The sequence below is a fragment of the Heliconius melpomene genome, chromosome 9, assembly GCF_056956725.1.
Source record: "Heliconius melpomene rosina isolate 202511_hmr_F chromosome 9, ASM5695672v1, whole genome shotgun sequence".
In the NCBI taxonomy this organism is placed as follows: domain Eukaryota; kingdom Metazoa; phylum Arthropoda; class Insecta; order Lepidoptera; family Nymphalidae; genus Heliconius; species Heliconius melpomene.
Window position 1 is genome coordinate 4,496,411 of NC_140397.1, and position 22,834 is coordinate 4,519,244.

The 22,834-nt window shown below is 31.1% G+C and overlaps 1 protein-coding gene across 1 annotated transcript; it reads left to right on the plus strand.

Moving 5' to 3' along the window:
* The first annotated feature begins 624 nt into the window (after window positions 1–624).
* On the plus strand, window positions 625–21,388 carry Cht5 (Chitinase 5). Its single transcript, XM_085190036.1, has 11 exons — window positions 625–721; window positions 7,389–7,449; window positions 8,970–9,139; window positions 10,164–10,329; window positions 12,949–13,171; window positions 14,272–14,395; window positions 14,837–15,034; window positions 16,475–16,771; window positions 17,696–17,884; window positions 18,272–18,346; window positions 20,447–21,388. Exons 2-11 carry the CDS (start codon window positions 7,395–7,397, stop codon window positions 20,567–20,569), a joined length of 1,620 nt encoding a protein of 539 aa, XP_085046162.1. The 5' UTR covers window positions 625–721; window positions 7,389–7,394; the 3' UTR covers window positions 20,570–21,388.
* Window positions 21,389–22,834: the final 1,446 nt, after the last annotated feature.

Below are 22,834 nucleotides of genomic sequence, written 5' to 3' on the forward strand. Positions count from 1 at the left end.
AATAAACAAATACATTTTAATTAATAAAGATAACCAAAGATAAATTTGCCTTTGGTACAGTACTTTTTAAGTACCATTCAATTCAATTCAATTCAATTAGTCTCTGATTTCACATATGATACTTACATTCCCATATTGCATTTGTCATATGAAGTATGCACCTACTTTAAGATATGGTGGTTTTCTTTAAGATAAGATAAGATAAGGGAAGTGTTCCACATAGTGATTTAAGAACGATTCCGCAATGTCCCCGTGCGAACTACATGCATTTCCTTGAATACGTAACTATTTTTCTATGTTTCCATATATTTGATTTACAGTAAAACATATTTTCTGAATTTACAATATTTTTTTCATTTTAAACTAAGCAATATAAGTTGCAGCTTTTAAATTTTAAAATTACAAAATAACATATATATAAAGATCATAAAATCAATTCATCATCATCATCATCATCAGCCGTCTTTTGTCCACTGTTGGACATAGGCCTTCCCCAATTCTCGCCACCACCGATCCTCATCTTTTCGGACCCATTGGACTTAAAATCAATTAAATTTAATATATTTAAAATATCTCCATTAGGCATTCTTGTATGGAATATATCGTTGTTATTAAAAAAAATCCGCGCACCCTTTACATCGACGTCAGATGCGCGTGCGCATAAAACCGGCGTCCACCGTAGTGCCGGCGCAATCGCACTCAACACGCCGCGCCGACAGCCGTGAGTAGCTTTAGAAACAATAATTAATTATTTATTAAACCCACGTGCTTTTAATATATAAATATATAAAAAAAGTGAATAAACCTATGTGAAAGTGCATTCAAAAATAATTTTATTAGATTTATTAAAAGTATCGGTCTAGTTTTTAATATTGTTTTCTGAGCGAGTAAACGTTAATTATATTTTATTTTTAATTTAAATATTTAATTAAGGTAATGTCAATATTTAAATAAAATAAGATAAATATGTAGGTGAAGTCTAGACATATATTTAATTTACAAAAATATCACTAATTATAATATAAATAGTTTATTTAATTGAAACAGATGCGTGTAATTTTTTTCGACCACCTATATCTACATATTTTGCATTAGCAAATATTTTTTGGAAATTGTCCAAAAAGAACGTTTACTTTTAGCAAATTATTCGGGTCATTTATTATTTTATATCAAACGCTATTGACACTAGAGACGTTAATTAATATTTAGTGAAGGACGTCGAAAATCTTGTTCAAACCACTTTAGAGAAAAATCAAAAGTTCAAATTAAATGGCGGATGTCATTTTCTGTTGATTGATGTCGCCTAGAATATTTTTATCTGGTATAAAAGTCTAGAGTTTGGAAAATTATAAAAAATATTTAGTAATAACGTTTTACTCAGAAGAACAGTACAATAATATACTTTTTAAATATTTTAGTTTTAAAACTGATATGACAGAGACTATCTAACACTTATATAATATAATATCGAATTTCAAAAACATTTTTTTTATAATAGATTTTAATTATTCTTTGTATTAGATTTTTTAAATAGTATCATGTTACTTCAATTATAACTTTAGTAAAATAAATAATTATTTCATTGAAACTTAAGCATTGAGGCCAGACGTAGGCTCAAGGGTCTGACTGTAAACGCGAAAGTAGGTTCGATTCTCACTCTAAGAAAATTCAATATTTAATATTACCATTTCTTCGTTCTGGCGTCGAAGCAAAGTGCGTTGGTTGAATTCCGCCATTTAACACGCATTACCTCTAGAATTCTGCGGAAAGCGAAGAGTGGAGTGTGCCAACACTACGCTCCCTACCCTGCTACGTATAGCGTGAAAAAGACAAACTCGACAAGATCTTTAAATGTCTTATATAATTAGAATGTAAAATTTCACCCTAACAATAACCATGTACATTCGCGCCCTCGTGTCAGAATTATTAATCGTCGGCATTAGTTAAGTAACGCAACACCAATGAAAATTCATTATAATTTAACCTTTAATACAAATTGGCTTAACCGATACAACCGCGTATTGCTTTAATATTTATATAGTTATTTGGTAATTTTATTTGTGAATTTCAAATGGAAAGTTAGTAAATATATGTATATACTAGTAGCCCGCCCGCGGCTACGCCTGCGTGAACTACGTTATTATTAATTTCTGTCTCCATGACTACCTACGTCCTATAAGTGACGTGCATGCAAATTTGAGATTCCTAGCACATGTAGTTTCTAAGATTTCGTGATGAGTGAGTGACCTTTCGATTTTTATATAGATATGTAAACCGTGTATTTTTTTCATTTTATAAATATTGTATGTAATATTAGAGGCAGTCGTGGCGCAGCGGCACAAGGGTGTGACTGTAATGCGACGGTTGTGGGTTCGATCCCCACTCGAGGAAGTGAATTTATTTTCATTTCTTCGCTCTGGTGTCGAGACAGAGCGCGGCGTTGAGTTCTGCTCCTCAACACGCAATGCCTCCAAAATTCGGTAGAAAGTGGGGAACGGAGTATCTTAACACTAGGTTGCCTCTGCCTACCCTGCTGTGTGCGGGATACAGCGTGTAGCTGCATGTAATATTAGGGAAATAAGAGCTTACGTTATCAATCCTTTGTCCACGTAGTGGTTGTATTTTCATATTGACTTATCTTCTACAATTTTAAATGATGATTTTCCGCATATGAATTGAGCTCTATAAGAAATAGAGAAAGTAAACTTAAAATCTGCCTTGAAATATGCTATTAAATCAAATTTAAAAGTCAAATTATAAAATTTTATTTTCTCACGTATAAGCTATATTGCTGTAAAGTTTCATCAAAATCCGTTCAGCAATTTTTGTGTGAAAGTATAAATATAACAAACATCCTCACAAGCTTTCACATTGATATATCGAAAAGGGCAATTGTAGCTTTAACTATATGTTAGCCAAGCAACATATAGTTAACTATATGTTAGCCAAGCAACGATTCACTCTCGAGCAGCGACCTCAGGAACAAAGGATATCGACATGAACTCGTGTGTCATTGTTATTCATTCCATGTTCCCCCCATAACTATAGAACCTTGGGAGTGTACTACTGTAGATACTAACGATGTGCAATTATGATATATCACTTCGTTAATAAAACAAATAGAATATGAATAGCTATCTAGAGGCTCTTCATGGCCCAGGGAAACCAGGATAAGACTATAAATACGACAGTTTGTGGGTTCGTTTTCCATTTGAAGAACTAAAATATTTAATATTATATATAATTTCTTTGCTCTGATGTCCAGACATAACGCAGCGTTTAGTACTGTCTCTCAGCACGTAATACCTTCAGAATTCAGCGGAAAATGGGTAGTTAAATGTCTTAAAATTAGGCTCCTTTTGCTTACCCTATCTGAACTTGATGATAGTGGGCTCCAATACTACCTCGCTACAAATTTTGAATAAGTATTTAATTATATAAACTTAAACTTTTATTTATATTTCAATCTAAATATTTCTGAGGTGAATTCTGATAGACTTGCTGCGACAGGACAATGACAATGACCTAACAATTGTGTTTGTGGTAAGACTACTAATAAGACTTTCTAGTAAAATGTTTATAATTTTTTTAAGCTTCGCGCTATTCCGTACATAGTAGGGTAGACAGAGCGACACTAGTGTTAAAACACTCCGTTCTCCATTTTCCGCCGATTTCTGGAGGCATTGCGTTGTGAGCAGAGCTTAACGCCGTGTTTTTTCTCGGCTCATGTCTGTTAATATACATAATGTTGTAAATTTATTAAATATATTTCAATTTCTTCAAAATGTCTACGATGTCTCTAGTAATATAACGAAAAATCATATTTATTAAGTACGTTACGTATATTAATTAACTAGAAACCTTTTAACATTATCTTTGAATATTAGGCTCGACTTATTTGAAAATTACTAAAAACATTACTTACATATATTTTAGCATATTTCTAAAAAACTTTAAAAAATTCTATTCTATTCTACAAATAAACTACAGAACTAGAATAATTTAGAAAATAATAAAGGAGATTTGTTTAGTTTAAATTTGTATGCAAAGTTGGCATAATGAAGTCTCCCTTGCAACTTCAATGGAGTAAAAACCGCAGATAGCTCTGTCAAAAGCTTTGAGGTTTTTTAATACCTGTTCGTTTTCGCTGTTATAAATGTATAGATTCTATTATAAAAGTATTATTTTCTAACAAATTTAGAATTTTATAATATTAAGTTAGTATTCCTAACTTAATATTACCTTTACCTTAACTTTTCGATCTCGTAACTTTCCTTATTGACAAACTGTTAGATATCGCGTAAATAAGTTTTTTGTATTGTTTTTTGTTTATAGGAACATTTGAAATTGTTGTCTTCTGATAAGATTTACATTTTAAATTATTTTCATATACAGAAATAAATTTCTTTCTACTTAAAGTTCTCTAAAATATTCTATTGTATAAAAAGGTATATAATATACTAGTATTATAAAGGAGAAGATTAAGTTTGTATTGTTGAGCTCGGTTACATTAGATTTGTACATAAGAACTAGACGAAGACTAAAGAAGAACACTACGGGCTATATTACATTACTACAGTGTTGTAATATAGCCTGTGGTAGAACTACAGAATAGTCGAGCCCACTCCAGAAATTTGACTTTACAAAAAATTACCATAATTTTAAAAACAAAGCCTTTACACGAACAGATCTATTCAAAACTCCCCCCAAACCAGGTCCCCCTTGGAAAGTATTCCTAGATATGACCCCTAGATGTTCCTAGGTATTCCTGGCCATATGCCATGTGCCATACACAATTCTTAGCTCCATTTCCATGGGAGCAAATCCATAAAACATATATATAGTCCTAAATTGTTTAAACAAAATTAATTAGCATCCCCCCACCCTACTTAGTGCCCAAGTACTGAATATAAATAGAATTAATTATGCATTTTATAAAGGGGTGATTTTATGACGACTCGAGATAAACACTCGTTCTCGTAGTGAGTCGGGCTTTATTTGAATACATTTACATTGTTGATTGAATTTAATGCTTTGAATTCTACTGATGTTTAACCGGTTCATTTCCCGCATATTAACATTTTTATTTACTGCGTAGTTACATATGAGGGTTCTGTTAACTGCATGAGGAGGAGGCCCGTCGTGGTGCAGAGCCACAAGCGTGCCAATATAAACGTGACAGGTTGTGAGTTCGATTCCTACTCCAGGCAATAAATTAATATTAAATATTTTCATTTCCTCGCTTTAGTAAACTAAGTTCGGCGAAGAAATGAAAATAGACATTTAAATAAATATTTCCACGATTGAGCTCAAACGTCTTTTAACATGAAATAAATTAAATTCCCTAAGTGGGAATTGAACCTACAACTGTCATGTTTACCTTGTGCCATTTGTAGTTCAGTAGTAATAAGTGAATCCTTTGAAATCTTTGTAATGTGCGTAAAACGTACTGAGAACATTCAGAACAGGTCAGTAGGTGGAAAGATGTGGACCGGTGTACCGTTAACGAGATGTCCGTTATATTAGGACTAAAATGTTAGCTCTTGTTTACATTTTAAAATTAAAAGCAGTTTTTATCTTAGTATTTCCAATTTTAAAGGAAATTTATGTGTTTTATATAAACAGGTTTAATATTATTTTAATATAGAATATACTAAATTATAAGTTACCTTTAACAAGCTAAGCTTCCAGAGTTCGACGGGAAACGAGCAACGGAGTGTCTAAACACTAAGTTCTCTCTGTCTAATCTGCTGTGTAGAAATACAGCATGACGCAAAAAGTAATAATAATTATAACATCTAAAAATAATCAAATTGACATACATTAGTACGTGATGGATGAATATTTTACGTTAATTAAATAAACTTTTTGCTAGCTCGCGTTGATTCTATTAATATGCTATGCAGTTTACAGAACTTCTCGGTAACTGATGTAGATTATATTAAACTAGCAATTCTGTATACGTAATTGTAAAATATTCTTTACAATTAAAATATAAATGAACAAATATTTTTTGTCTCGCTTCACGCTTTATCCCGTATTTAGCAGAGTAGGCAGAGGGAGCCTAGTCTTAAGACACTCCGTTCCTCACTTTCCACCAAATTTAGAGACATTGTGTGTTGAGTGACGTAACTCAACGCCGGGTTTTTATTTTTGTGCCAGAGCGAAGAAATGAAAATATTAATAAATGATAATTCATTCTCCCGAGTGAGGATCGAATGTCGGTTTCATATTCTTCGTTTGTCGAAGCAAACCTCGACACCAGGGCGAAGAATATTAACATATTAGATATTCAATTTCCTCAAGTGGGAGTCGAATCCATAACATGTCGCCTTTATAGTTACAATCTTGTGACCCCGAGCGACGACTGGCCGGTATAGATAAAAAATATTTATAAAGAAAAAAAATAATTACTATAATCCAATTATAACATTTTTATTGACACTACAAACAAAAACAACCACAAAATAATTTAATTATTAACAAAATAATTTAATTAATAAAACGAATATAAGTAAGAAGAGAAAAATATTTTTATAGAAAAAATAAATTTAATTATATTATTTGAAAAAGAAGTAAAAGCAATACATACACTTTTTATCAATATGAAAGAAAAGTGCTGAATAAGCAGAGAGAAACACAAAATAAAGAATCTGGAGAAATTAAGGCTTACCTAAATTGCGTGGAGACGGTTGGGGTACTTTTCAACGTGATTGATTACCAGAAAATCTAAAAGTATTGAGGTTAATGTATCGAAATATTTTCAGGAGTGAAAGGTTAAGGGATGTACCTACTTTTAGTTTTTAATGAAAAACGATGTATTGAAAGAAAATATCTATATGTCCAATATTTTTGAGATATGCGATTTCTGTGAGGTAGTCCTATTTGTTTTTGTATTAAAAATATTGTTTTCTATTAAATCGAGTTATATAAATATAAATTAATACTTCCGTTAAAATAAAAATTATAATAATAATAATAAAAATCTTTTATTTTCAAGCAACATAGGCTCATAGTTGGTTAGTACAATGGAATTACTTAAGAACTATGTTAGTAAAATAAAATACAAAAAGATAACATATAATAACTTTTATATAAATAAATAAACAAATAGATACAATAGGGAGATTGTCCCGGCCCATCCACTCTATCTGCAAAATAATCATAAAAAATTTAAAGATTACATTAAAAAATCAAGTAAATATGAAATTTATTTGTGCACTTTTAATATTTTATTTAAAAACTAGATAGCTAAACAAAATTATGCAAATTAAAACGACCATTGTAATTTACCTGTGGCACGAATCGAACCCACAATCATCGCGTGCTATAATTGCTTGTATAATTAATTATCAACACACAGTTCACTATGACATTGTTCTTTGCAGGTCAGTATGCGGGTAATACTATGCACGTTGGCCGTCTTGGCTGTATTTACATCAGTAAAATGTAAGTTTAAAAATATATTTTTGTAATAAATAAAATAAAACACTTCACGCTGTATCCCGCAAACAGCAGGGTAGGCAGATGGAACCTAGTGATAAGACACTTCGTTTCCCACATTCCGCCGAATTCTGGAAGCTATGCGTGTTCAGTGGCACTTTGCCTGGCCACCAGAGCAAAGAAATGGAAATACAAATTTAAATAAATATTTAATTTCCTCGAGTGGAGAGCGAACCCACAACCAGGTTCGTTTACCGTCCCTTTCAGTGCCACGACTGGCCTCTAAATACATATATTTTTTATATGATAACGAATTTCTTTCCTATTATATTAAATACTCTTGTATTAAGAGTAAGAGAGTGACAAATATAAGATACTAGCGGCCCGCCCGCAGCTTCGCCTGCGTGAACTACGTTATTATTAATTTCTGTCTCCATGAGTACCTACGTCCTATAAGTGACGAAATTTGACACTCCTAGCATTTGCAGTAACAAAGTTTCATACAAACTTTCGACCCCAAAAACAACCCCTTAGAAGTCGAATATTGCAAATTCCCGTCTTAGCGAGCACCTACATCCTATAAGTAACTCCTATGCAAAATTTGAGATTCCTAGCACATGTAGTTTTTGAGATTTCGTGATGAGTGAGTGACCTTTCAATTTTATATATATAGATATACCTGCAACAGTCGCATTGATAAAAGAAACATTTGTTTATCTATGTAGGTTTATGTGGAAGACCAGGACTAGCTATGTTAATCAAGCAGGGGCTTAAAACGATAATATAGTAGTACATACAGTACTTAGGAGCTTATTGTAAAAGGCTTAAAATATAAAATTCATATACTATTGTTTTGATAAAATTATTATTTACTTATAATATGAAAATACTCCAATGTCATCGAAGATTATTTTATGCTCTGGCCACTGAGATGTATAATTTTGCTTAAGTTTATATATATAGTCCCCTAGATTTATTATAAAAATAAATAAAGCTTCGATATCGTTATATCAGATAGGCACCTTAAAAAAAAGACACCCTATTATTTTTATTTGATATCGATAGAAAATGAGAAAAACGAAGATATTATACGAGTATTAACAAGTTTTAAGTATCGTTAGAAAAGTTTGAATTTTGATTTTTTCTTACAGAAAAAGGGATGATATTGAATAACAATAATATTATAATTGAGATTATCCTACTAAAACGTAAAAGATGGGTTAACTTTATTAATATTCCGTCAAAAAGTATTTGAAAGATAAAAATATTTTAAATTAAAATCATTTGAATTTCATGTAGGATAGCTTCCATTGTATTATTACAATAAGTCATAAAATTGTAACCTGAATATTGAAAAGAGCAACTGTTGAGTTTCTTGCCGGTTTCTCAGCAGAACTGTCTTCGGAGCTGGTTGTAGCTTTATTGGACATAAATATTCTATAATTCAAAAGTGTTTGTAAAAATCTATTGGAATAAAGAATATTTTGAATTTAAATTCATAAAATGTATGTTATTTTTGTTAACAGCGGACAGCAAAGCGCGTATAGTATGCTACTTCAGTAATTGGGCGGTGTACAGGCCGGGCGTCGGGAGATATGGCATCGAGGACATACCAGTAGACATGTGCACTCATATCATTTATTCTTTCATTGGAGTCACAGAGAAGTCCAATGAGGTTCTTGTTATTGATCCAGAGGTAAGAACTTAACTTAGACAATTTTATTTACAAAGTTATATTTGCGTATTGGAAATTTCAATGAATTATTCATTCATTTCATTCAAAATTCTGTATAGCAGCTTCATTTTTTTTCCCAGCTACCAGAGTGGAGAAATGAACTGAATGAATGAATGAAATGAATAAAATTTTTAGCCATAGTGGGGTTCGAACCCACAACCGATGAATTCACAGTCATAAGTGCCACTGTGCCACGATGGTTTAATCATAAAAAGAATAAGAAAGTCCAATTAATTTAAATCACTTTCATGCAACTTCAAAGAGACACTAAACTTGTCTAAAACATGCTCCAACTCTCCACAAACCAACCCCAGGGGTCACTTGACATAAATCATATTACACTTCGAGTTAGAATGCTTGATCATAAACTTTAAACTAACGTGTATAATATAACAAAGTTTAACAATCCTAGAAATAGGGGTAACCCATTCCATTAGCTGTCTACGTGTAAACTCTGTTACTTATACCTTTTTATGGCTTACCTCGTAAAAGTAACTCTTTATTATTGTTTAAATTGAACACTTACAATGTGGGGGTAATGGTTCTTATGCTTTGGTTAAGTGGTAATCGTATTGAAGGCATCGTTGGTAATCCTGGGTGGCAGCGAGGATGCTACGTATACGTTTTTATGAGCATTTGAGTTCTTGGTGTTCTATTTTATTATTATCTTAGTTAAAATATGGAATGTAATGAAATTTCTATTAAAATGAAAGTGTGGAAGTGCTTGTATATAAGATTTCATGATATAATAAGCGTGGAGTTTGAATCTGGATAATTTTATTAGCATAATTAAATATTTTATTTTTTTCGTATAACAGAATAGAATATCCCACAATCGGAGATCGAACCTACAATCTCAGACAGGCCGCGTCTCACAGCGCCAAGACGACCTAACTAATAATATTCCAATACGTCAAAGTATTTTTTTATACAATTTGAATAAGTCGTCACCTAATAAAATTATAAAAACATTATTTCCCTATAGTTGGACGTTGATAAGGGTGGGTTCAGCAACTTTACGTCTCTGAAGAAAACTCATCCGGATGTCAAATTCATGGTGGCAGTGGGAGGCTGGGCCGAGGGAGGGTCGAAATACTCTCACATGGTGGCCCAAAAGTCTTCTAGAACGTCCTTCATCAGAAGTGTCGTTGGTAAGTGTCTAAGTATTATTCAGCTAACATAAGTAGGTACATTTACCTTTTATAAATAGAAGTCGAATTGTATAAGGAAATAAATTGAGACCGCATTTTAGAAATTGCTCTCAAGTCTGAGATCGATCTTAAGATGCCGTTGTCATTTAGGGATATATAATTTATGAATGAAAACGGCAACTCAAGATCAATCTCGGACTTGAGTGCGTTTCATAAATATGGCCCTAATTTAAAATAGTGCTTACAGTACTATTTACCTATATACCTATCAGTTTTTCAACAGACAATAGAATACTTACAACTACAATGGTAACAAGTCTGACAAAGAAAATCCTACCAATCTCGAGAGAGAAGATTCTTATATTCTTAGGTTTTCTTTTAAATCTCAGGATTAATTGTAGTAAAGGGATTTAATATTATTATTAAGCATTTCAGTAACTGAAGCAATTAATTTTATAATTACTTCGTATAAATAGAATACTATTTACTTTTATACATAACTAGCTACCAGCTCGCGGCTTCACCTGCGAAATCACGATAGCATTGGTATTTTAAATTATGTAATAGAGTCCAAAGTATCGTATGTCCTTTCTAATACCTCTAATAATATGTATACAAAGTTTCATCATAATCGGTACAGTAGTTTTAGCGTGAAAGCGTAACAAACAAACTTTCATCCACATTTACAATGTTAGATTTATGTTATGTTACATGCTAATGTTAGATGTTACAGATTAAAATGTAGACCATCCTTAATATATTTCTAGTGCGTTAAAGAATCCCTTAACTTGTAGAGTTCAAAACCTTTAAGTAATATCGATTTCACAACATTCAGTTAAAGGATTTCGCGCGAAGTACTAAAAGTAAACAAAGCGAGACGCTGTCGGAAGTATAAAATTACTCTTGGAGCTGTAAGTACGTGGTGTGACTTGAAAATGGTGTTCCGCATGCTAGAAGCGACGTGCTGAGATAATATGATGGCTATAGAGGAATCTTACAAAGATTTTTCTATTGTCAATATTGTTTTTAGAAATGTATTAATATTGAAAGTTTTCAATAACTAAAATCAGCTTCACGGAAAGGTAGGGGGTACATAGTGCTAAGACACTTCGTTCTCCATTTTCCGCTGGATTCTGAAGGCAATGCGTGTTTAGTGGCGAAACTAAACGTCGCTTCTGTGTTGTCTTTTGTCTTTTCTTCTGTCTTGACATCAGAGTTAATAAATGGAAATATAAAGTTAAAAATATATTTTTTCCTCGAGAGGGGATCGAACTCACAACCAGTCATGTTTACGGCACACCTCCAATGTGTTTAATATGTATATTGGATTTTTTTTTATTAAAATTCATTTAAATATTCGTGCATTTCATAGAGTCTGTTGAATAGCAATTGTCATGAAAATATTGATTTGAACACTTTTGGCGGGGCACCTCAGCCAAGAGTTATCTGGTCAAAGGGTCAAAACTTTGACTTTATTATGCTTATTGTTTCCAAGGAATAAGTTAAATTTATTATAAAAGCTTTACTTATTATAAATTGGTATATAGGATAACTAATATTAAAATTCTGAAATAGCTTCATGTTCAATTATTCATCTGAATTTCTCTATCTTTTTAAGAAAATGCTTCTATTTTCTAACTACAACTAACTACTAGAATCCTTATATATCTAGATTTATTGAATATCCTAGTATTGGATTTGAATGCCATTTGGAAACAAAATCCTCGATCTATCTATAGCATTCGCCTATTGTGAGGCAGAGCGGTATGTGATTAAAATAATGCATCGCCTAGCATTTGCATTTAAACGTGACTGCCACTGGGGTGCCTTCCCAAGACTGGAATTTTCATGAGATTCAATGAAAGCCTCAATATTAAAAATTTAGGTTCTTTTTTTTCTGCATACAACAGAGTAGGCAGTGGGAACCTAGTGTTAAAACACTACGTTCCAAATTTTTCGAGTTCTGGAGACATTACATGTTGAGTGGCGAACAGAGCTAAGGAAATGGAAATATTAAATATTTTATTTGCTCGAATAGGAATCGAACCCACATACCTGTCGCGCTTACAGTCACACTTTTTACCCATGCGCTACGACTGGCCTTACTCTCACACTCACTTAAACTTAGGTTCTTTCCATATTCGTTTTTGACATATTATGTTTTGCATCTTTTACTTCCATATATTCCTATAGGAAATTACTCACATTTTAATACGATTAATATGTAATACATAGTACCAATTTAATTACATATAATATTACGATAAAATAAAATTAATATATTTGCTTAGGGATTTATTCTTTGCTGTGTTTAACATTTTCGCAACAACTATTGTTTTGAGTACTTATGATAGATAAGATGTCCCTGTGATAATTACCTTTATAATGACTAAGGCTTGAATGTGTCTGGAAATTTTAAAGTGTGTAAGTTCTAGAATAAGGAAATTATTAGGTATTTTCAGAGCTCGATTTACATTTCTTTGATTTTGAAGTAATAAATACTATTAATAATGTTTTATTGTTGGCCTATTTTCCTTCGACAACTGAATGTTTTCAAACGCAACCTAGTACTCAAAAATAAAAAGAAATATCTAATATATATATTATTGGTAATTTTAGATTTCCTCAACAAATACAACTTCGATGGTTTAGACCTCGATTGGGAATACCCTGGAGCAGCTGACCGTGGAGGCTCCTTTTCTGATAAGGACAGATTCTTATACCTGGTCCAAGAGTTAAGAAGAGCGTTTATCAGAGCTGGTAAAGGTTGGGAGCTCACTGCTGCCGTACCCTTGGCCAATTTCCGGCTGATGGAGGGATACCATGTGCCTGATCTTTGCCAGTAAGTGCCTTCAGAATGTTATTTTATTAATTCTTAGATAATCGAACTGTATTTTTGAAGTAATTTCAATATGTAAGATTTACCTTGGTTGATGGTTCGATCACAGTTGGTCAACAGATCGAGTTAATAGTGTTTGGTTTTTTTTTATATAGAGATTCCTGGAGGTATTTTACTCTAAAAAGGAAACAAAAAAATATATATATATTTAATAATTAGGACTATTAGTAATAATATTGTCAAGATTGTGCTTCTATTATTGATTTGAATTGCTTTGATTGTGAAGAATTATTATATATTTTTTTATTCGTGATATTTATGAGTCCCAATATAATAAATAATAATAGTAATATCTGTTGAAATGACAAACGTAAATAGAATTAAATTTTAAATTGCATGAAGTTGTCGAAAAAGCACGATAATTACGATAAAATGAATTCACAGCAATCCCCCATTGGTTAAAGTTGAGGAATTATTATTCGTACGAGTAAACTAACCTACAGTAATGTTCGTGAAAATTGCGGTTGCAATTCGCTGTGGTGCGTTCTGAATATTTTCTCTTGAATTACGTCGAGAATTTTAAAATTTTAACATGTTAAATAATTGTTTTGTGTGATGTGTTTGGATGTGCAATTTTCAGTTTAAAATTTCAATTGAAAATACCATTTACAGTTCATTTGGAACTTCTAGTTAATTGTATACGATGGTAGGTGGTTGAAATCTCATATATGTTTTTAAGGATTATAGTATCTTAAGTTTTATAACGTTTTATAAAGTTTTATATTGTTTTATAAGTTTTATATATGTTTTATAAAGTTTTATATCGTTTAATTGTCGTTTATACTGATAAGAAGCGCGCGACTGTAAACACAGATTATGGGTTCAATTTTCACTCCCATAAAAAATATTACATTTAATAAATTTCATTTTCTTTCTCTGGTAACAAGGCAAGGAGCGGCGTTAAATTTCGCCACTTAACACGCAAATCCTCTAGAATTCTGTGGCAAGTGGAGAACGTAAATGTCTTAATGCAGAATGTCCAGGTTCCCAAATTTCTATATTCTTAAAATCTATTCTAATAAAAAATTCTCCTATTTTTTCAGGGAGTTAGATGCTATTCACGTAATGTCCTATGACCTGCGAGGGAATTGGGCGGGTTTCGCTGACGTGCACTCTCCTTTATACAAGCGTCCCCATGACCAGTGGGCATATGAAAAACTTAATGTGGTACGTATTTTTATTTTTGTATCAAGATAAAGGCGTAGGCAGCAGTTGCTGTTATTGATGATGAGATGAGATGATGCAGCATTTCTTAGGAAAAAGCCAAATTTTAGTATGGTTCCTATTTTATCCATTACTCTTCTATTACTGTAATTTTGAAAAATATCTAGAGGTCATCAGGGTTAAGTGAGATTTTGTACATAAGGATTTATGGGTTCTAATACCATTCAAAACAATGATTGCTTAAATATTAATATCAATTAATATTTAAATTAAGTACTTCCATTTTACCTGCTGTGATAATATAAAGTGTAGCGTTAGGTTCTGCCAAACAACATACAATATAACGAAATTGGATTGGATAAAGTAAGGTAACAAGTATGACTTGCCAAATATATAATATGGTAAATAAACCCAAATAAATTTATAATTACAATTGACTTTTAGAACGATGGTCTCAATCTATGGGAAGAAAAGGGTTGCCCGTCCAACAAACTCGTCGTGGGTGTTCCTTTCTACGGAAGATCCTTTACGCTGTCAGCTGGTAACACTAACTACGATCTTGGAACGTATATAAATAAGGAAGCTGGTGGTGGCAACCCTGCACCTTACACAAATGCTACAGGATTTTGGTCTTACTATGAGGTATTTTAAATATTATTATTAGTGTTTTCATTAGATATTAGCTTTTATGCGGCTTCGCCCGCTTTTTCAAACTTTTCTATATTTGTTAAATTATACAAAAAAAATATATAAATAGCCTGTATCATTCTAACATAATATATAAGATGAATATTCTGGTGCATATTACTACAAAGTTTCATTGACATCGGCTTAGTAGTTTTTGCGTGAAAGTGGAATAAACATCCATCTTCAGAAGTTTTCACATTTTTTAATATTAGTAAGATATTTTTTATTATTATTCTTGTTGCCAGAAATATTACAAAATAATTAATATTAACTCAAATTTTAATTTTCTAGTAATTCCCGATTAATATATAATCAAGAATATATAGGATATATGTGTACCAACAACTAAATACTTATACTACTTCTTATATTCCAATGTCTCAAGTCGGGCTAGAGGGCGTCCACGGAGACTACATTTTGCACGAACTTTAGCATTGCGTGGCCGTGATCGATTAGTGATTAGGATGCTACGTTAGCTATATGCTCATCTGTAAAGAAAAATATTTAAACAACTTGTAGAGTACATTTAATTTAAGTTTTTATCAAGAAAATAAAATCAACTTAATGTATTCCAATCATATATAAGTGTACGTTTGAAGTTATATTCTAAATGTCTAAAAACAGCAATTTTTTAATATTATAATTTTCTTGAAAATAGAAGTTTTGCTCAAAAGTTTATAATAAAATTCAATTTCTTAGAGTACCTACAGCTATAAATTGTTTTTAAAGTTATCAAAGTCATTACTCATGCAGACTATCTAGTTCTATTCTTGGTTCACTATATTTTATTTATTATTGATTAAGCTGCAGTAGTGTCTTGACTTAATCATAATGAATGGAGATCTAAATTAAAGAAGGTCGAGAATAAATGGAGAACTTTGATTGCAAAAAGACACTATCACATTTTTCTTTATCAGTATTAAATACAATAATAATATCTAGTTTTTCGTTTATATCTATGAAATTCCTGTATGGTATAATAAAAACTATAATACTAGCAGGATAGCTCTTATTATTATGTTTAATTGGTATAGAAAATAAAACTCAGAAACAGCTTAGGAAAAAGCAATTTGCAAGTCTTTCCTAAATTAAATAAATAATCATAAAGAAGTTGCATATTTAGGTAAAAAGTTAACAAAACAAAAATATAAGTAGCAGGTGCCTAGAGGCAGGCGTGAGCACGAGGTAAATGCGTTTCAACATTAAGATTAATATTTAACAACTTCAACCTCTCATTTTCAAGTATTTATAGAGCTAAAAAGATATTAATTTCAGTGAAAGGAAACAAAGAAATTGAGAAAAGCTTTTTTTCCTTTTTCCAACGTATTTTTTTTCTCTCATTGACTCATGTATTTAAGCAAACGAAAAAATCATACTATTTTTTTCATTTTATAGATTTGCATGGATGTTGACAAGCCAGAATCTGGCTGGACCAAGAAATGGGATGACCATGGCAAGTGTCCTTACGCGTACAAAGGAACCCAGTGGGTTGGATACGAAGACCCTCAAAGTGTTGAAATAAAGATGAACTGGATTAAGGAAAAGGGATATTTGGGCGCTATGACTTGGGCTATTGACATGGATGACTTTAGAGGCCTATGTGGGGAAACTAACCCATTGATGAAACTCTTACACAAACATATGAAATCTTACAGTGTGCCACCACCTCGAACTGGAAACACGACACCTACAGTAAGTTTATTGTTTATATGGATTATCATATGTTTTCCCTTATAATTTTAGACGTATAAAAGTTATTCGTTCACGTACTTTACGTCTTCATCTTAGTTAATTTTATTTTTCGATTGTTAGTGTTTTTTAAAAATATTCTAAAGAAGTTAGTGAGTAAGGCACAAAATTGTGTTTCCAAGTATTTTAAAGTGGCCAGAATTTTTTAAAATATATAGCCGAAGTTTTAAAAGAAAACTACACGAAGGTGTTCAAAATTGTCCAAAATTTCTTAGACTCTCGTAAATGACGAAGGCTCGCACAAAACTTGGGCCATTCACCTTCTTTATAGAAATTTGAGTTCATTTTTAACTTTATAAAGTCTGCCTTCTAAGACGATGCAAACTTCATTAAAATATTCAGAATTTTAATTAAATGTATTCGCAAACTACTGTAATGCACTCTTCGTTAATATTATAAATAAGTATTTTAAGATATCAAAGGGCATTTGTAAGTAAGTATAGGTAATTGTTCTTTGACGTCTCATATTTTGAAATGCTCTTCTAAATTATAAAACTTAATTAAACCTATCAATATGGAGGAATATTACGTTATTATAACACAATGGAATATTTTAATATATGAAACTTTTTTCTTTTCCAAATATTTTCTTCGTGTTCTTAATATAAGGCTCAAATATAATGTTATTGATAAAGTTAAGTTGTTAGAACTTGGATTTGTTTTTCTAGTACAACTTTCATTAACCATTAGTATATTCCGTTGACCTGTTTTCATTAATTGATTTATATTTATTATAACTAACACGTCAATTTTGCTCACGCTAAAAGAATACAAAAAAAAATGTCCTTAACTTTAAGTTAAGAAAATAAAATATCATAGTAATAAGTATGTTTTTTCCATACACTAACAATACATTAATTGCTTTAGCCGGAATGGGCCAAACCACCATCGACTCCATCGGATCCCTCAGAAGGAGCACCTATACCATCCACATCAACGGTGGCTCCCTCCTCAACATCAACTACAAAGCCATCGACAACACAGAAACCCTCAACGACAACTCAGGCGCCTTCTTCTAGCGAAGCTCCAGAACCTGATGTAGAACCACCACCAGTGGTACGATAAAAAATATAGTTAATCGGAATTATGTTAAATAATAATATGATGATGATTGAGATCATTGTGGAGAAGCAGGACGGACCCGACGGTAAACATCTGGTATTCGATGTTTGTAAACGTCTGGTATTCGATGTTTGACCACATATCATCAAAGGGATGGGGAGAGGGGATTAGAGGGAGGGTTTAAAGTGCTAAAAAACCTCACGTGATTAATAGACGGTCCCAAAGGCAATATCCAATTTTGGATTCGTTCTCTATACTTAATTGCGAAAACGAGGCTGATATATATATATTTTTTAATATACTATTAAGTATTTAAAGCTTTTTTATTTAAGATATCTCCATTTTTTTTGCAATCCTAAAATATTCTTCTAAATTCTTCAGGAAAATGAAGTAGACAACCCCGAAGTGTGCACATCCGCAGATGACTACGTGCCTGATAAAAAGAACTGCGATAAGGTGAGATCACACTGAAATACTTGCTTTTATGACTTTGCTCAGAATATTTTGCCACTAAATAAACTCAAGCTTCAAGCGTTTATTAAGAAAGGGTAATAGAAACATTTCTTTTATATTTTTCATAAAAGTATCTATTTTTTGTGATATTGTAAAATCTATTCGAAATTCATAATATTCTTTATACAAATATAATTTTGTAAGCACTTTTAAATCATCGATTAAAGATTAAGCTACCACTGGTAGTAAAAAGCCGGCATTAAATAAAAATTTCAAGTTCTGCTCAACACGCAATGTCCCGAATTCTTACGGAAAACGGAGAGAATAGTGTCATAACAATAACTTTTATCTAGGGTTTGACCTATTGAACATAACGTTTTTATTCTACCTTTTAAGTAACTAATTCAGATACCAGACTATTTAAGCGCCAGGTGCCGTGGGCTTGCAATTTTTATTTCTTTTAAAGCATTATTCCGCTCGCTTGAAGAAGATTGGATTCATAAAATAACGATGGCGATCATAATAGACAGAGTAGTTCCATCTAGTTAGCTTTACCAAGAGTTCTTTCATGTAAATGAGTAAAGTCAATGGAAAATGTATTTTGCTTGGCTTTGTGTAATTAATTCTTTACGTTCACTTTTTTCACCTCTGCATAAAAATTTTTGTTATGCACATAAATATTCCTTTGGGTGAGATTTGAATCTATAACCATAGCATAGGAATAGTTAATTTATTACCTTCATATTATATATAGGTAAATAAAATGCATAAATTACGATACATATGAAAAATCCACTAGTGAATGTTTATGCCAGTCTGTTACAAAATAAAAAATTGATAAAATATGAGGCCACTCATGGCGCAGAGGCACAAACGTGTGACTTTAAATGCGACAGGTTGAGAGCTCGATTTCCACTCGAAATAACTTAAACTCCTCAAATTTAATATTTTTATTTTTCCGCTCTGGTGTCAGTATTCATCGAAAAATAGGGAACGGAGTGTCCTAACACTAGGTTCCACCTGCCTACCCCGCCGTGTGCGGGAGACAGCGTGAATGACAGCTAAAAATAATATAATGATATAAGAACATTCTTCAAATTATTATTAGATATAGATATTAGTTAAGTCATTTAGAATTTAGATAGCGTACAATAGCCAGACTAACTCGACTCCAAGAGAGCTTACGTTATCTAGACAGGTGACATGCTATCTTTATTGCTTTTATTATTCTTGGTTGGCCGTACGTAGTTTCTATCTTTTATCTTTTAAGATTTACTTCTAAGAATAGTATTTATTAAATGATTTATTTTTACATATATGAATTGCTATAAAAACAAGTTTCTGTATGTTTATGTGTAAAATAGAGTGAAGGTAATTGTTTTCACACATATTCTTCTTTTGTAGAACCATTAATTGCTATTAAAAATATAAATTAATTCATTTTTAAAGCCTTCCTTCGAAATATATCTTTCAAGTACTTTATAAACAATTAAACATGCAACAGAAGAGTACTTAATTAATAAAATATCCTTTTTTATAGTAATAATAGCGTACTATAAAAATAGGATTCATAATAAAATATCCTTTTTTTATAGTAATACTAGCGTACTATAAAAATAGGATCCATTAATTCTAAAATTAGACAGACTTGATTCTCAGCCGTGTAAAACCATTCCGGTGACAAATGCTGTGCTATCTCTGCAGCTTGGCTTCGCGATGTTAAGTTTCTTTCTATTATTTAAGCTATTACTAGAGATAAAACTGTCTTTAAGCATTTTAGAAAATTACTAGATTAATATTAGATATATTGAAGGACGTTATGGCACAGCAATATAAGTGTGCGAATGTAAAGGTGGCGGTTACGGTTTCAATTCCCGTTAGTGAAAATGAATTATTTCTCATTAATATTTAGCTTCAATGCCCTAATTTAACTCTATTTATTTATATATAGAAGAAAAGAGAAAAATAAAAGTAATTATATACTAGTCTTGTATGGTCTAGGTGCATAAGATTTTAATTTTTTCCTAAATTACAATTAAAATAATAAAAACATAATTATAATAATATTTCAAAGTTTTAATAAGATATTTTAATTATTTCCAGTACTGGCGTTGTGTGAACGGCGAGGGCATGCAGTTCTCGTGCCAACCGGGCACCGTGTTCAACACCAAATTAAATGTATGCGACTGGCCCGATAACGCCGACAGAGATGATTGCATCGCGTAAATTTACAATAAAGTACATATAGTTAAGTTAAAAAGGAAAAAATATATAAATTAATTGAAAATTTATTAAAAATAATATTATTTTCACAATCATTTCATTTAGAATAGTGATTGTTAAATTAATATTAGATAAAAACTTGCTCAAGTTTAATTTAAAATAAGATAAGCGAGTTTTTTTAAAATTCATATTATAAAGAATTCTATGACGTCTAATAGTAAGATTAGTTTTAAAATTTAAAACAGTTTCTTTCATGCTTATTTATTTACTTAAAAGACTGAATGTAATAATAGGGCCCGTATTTATATATTTGTCTCAAGTCCGAGATCGTACATTTTTTTTAAATTTTTCTGTAAACAGACAGACACTAGTAAAAAAATGGTAACATTATCGTAACTGTAGTTACCCTAAGGAACCTAATTTTAAATGTAAATACTTGGAAAAAGACTAAAAATTATATTTCACGTTTAATTATATTATATTTTACTGCATGATTGAAATTGTTTTATATATATATCTCATAAGTTAAAAAATGTATAGATCAGAACTAATCGATACAAATCTTATTACATAAGTTTTTCAAAAACTGCCTTTATAGAAAAAAATATTATATATATTTTTATTATTATTATAAATAAGATTATAATTTGAAATGTACATTTTAAAACCGCTGTTTTAAAACAAAAATAAACACTTAAATCTTTCTCTTGAGAGCCAATTATGTCTAAGCCTACAGAAGGAATGGGATTAATGGGAATGTAGGGAATGTCTTAACTTATTTATTCCACTGATTGAAGCCAATAAAAGAAATGTAAAATTTTATCAATGTTTTATTCATTTTTGTCTCCTTTACTGCCTAAAGTGTAGCGGCTATAAACATCGTTACATTTTTGTCATAAAATTTATAATTTATGTAAAATTTTATTACTTTTACAGTTAATGCTCACTCGGGAGAATGAATTTATATAATTTATTAGTTGATATTTTCATTTCTTCACTCGAGTTCTAAGGCAAAAAATGCGGCGTTAAGTTATGCCACGTAACACATAATGCTTTGAAATTCCGCGGAAAGTGGGGAACGGAGTGTCTTACTTAACACTAGGTTCCCCCTACCTACACTGCGGGACACAGCGTGAATCTAAAAAAAACCTCGTTACAGTAAAAGTTTTGGAATATACTTCGCTGAATTGTTAGAGAGTGGAGAGTAGAGTTCTTTCCTTCCTTGACTTGAATCGATAACGGAAAATAAAAATAGAGTGTATTGACATTGCTTGTATGAAGCTGACAAAAACAAAAGAAATGGCTATTTATATAATAGATACACATTAACACTCGAAGCTCTAACGCGACCTAGTTCGTTTATACCAAGTATATCATAGCTAAAGAGAATGATTTTTTTTTATATATAAAAAATATCTATGTCCTTTTTAAAACTTCTAAAAAATTCTTTATAAAGTTTCATGATAATCGGTTGAGTAGTTTTGGCGTAACAAACAAACTTTCATTGAAAATTACGATTTTAGTATAATTTAAAAGATTTTTTTACACCTAAATTCAGTGAAAATTTACACAGTTAAAAAATATTTTTATACGAACAAAATATCAGGAAAGAAATATCATAGTAGATATAGTGAGATGAGTATAGTGTAGATGTAAAAAATCACTAATAGTGATAAGGTCGCCTTTGCATACTACTCTATGCGCTAAATGTGTTTATTGTTATGTTTTACTATTTATTTATGTGTTATTTTATATTACTATTCCTATCTCTCTTGTAAAATGTTTTATTTCCACTATGTATGCAATAAAGAGTTTATCTATCTATCTATCTATCTATCAGGGGCCTTGTTGGAAGTAAATGTTGACTTTGAATACTTTTGCGGTGAAGATTTTAAATCATAATTATAATGAAGGCACGTTTTAGATTCGCAGCGACATATTTATATTTTTTTTGGAGAAATTGTTTTACCTTATTTGACGCGTGGAAATGTTTTAATGGAAATATTTATCATTTTTCTCCTCAACTCGAGAGATGAATGATAAGAACTGACAGCTAAAATAAATTGAGTGTATTTGAATTGTTTTGAGTAATTTATATTATGCTGGGAAATAGAAATAAAATTTCAATATACAGTTATTAATGGATGTTATATAACATGGAGAAATGGAATTGAATTTTATTTATGTTTGATAAAATTAGTATAAAATATTAAATATAATATTTATAAATAATAAGTATAATTATTAATAAAACTATTTTTTTTTGTA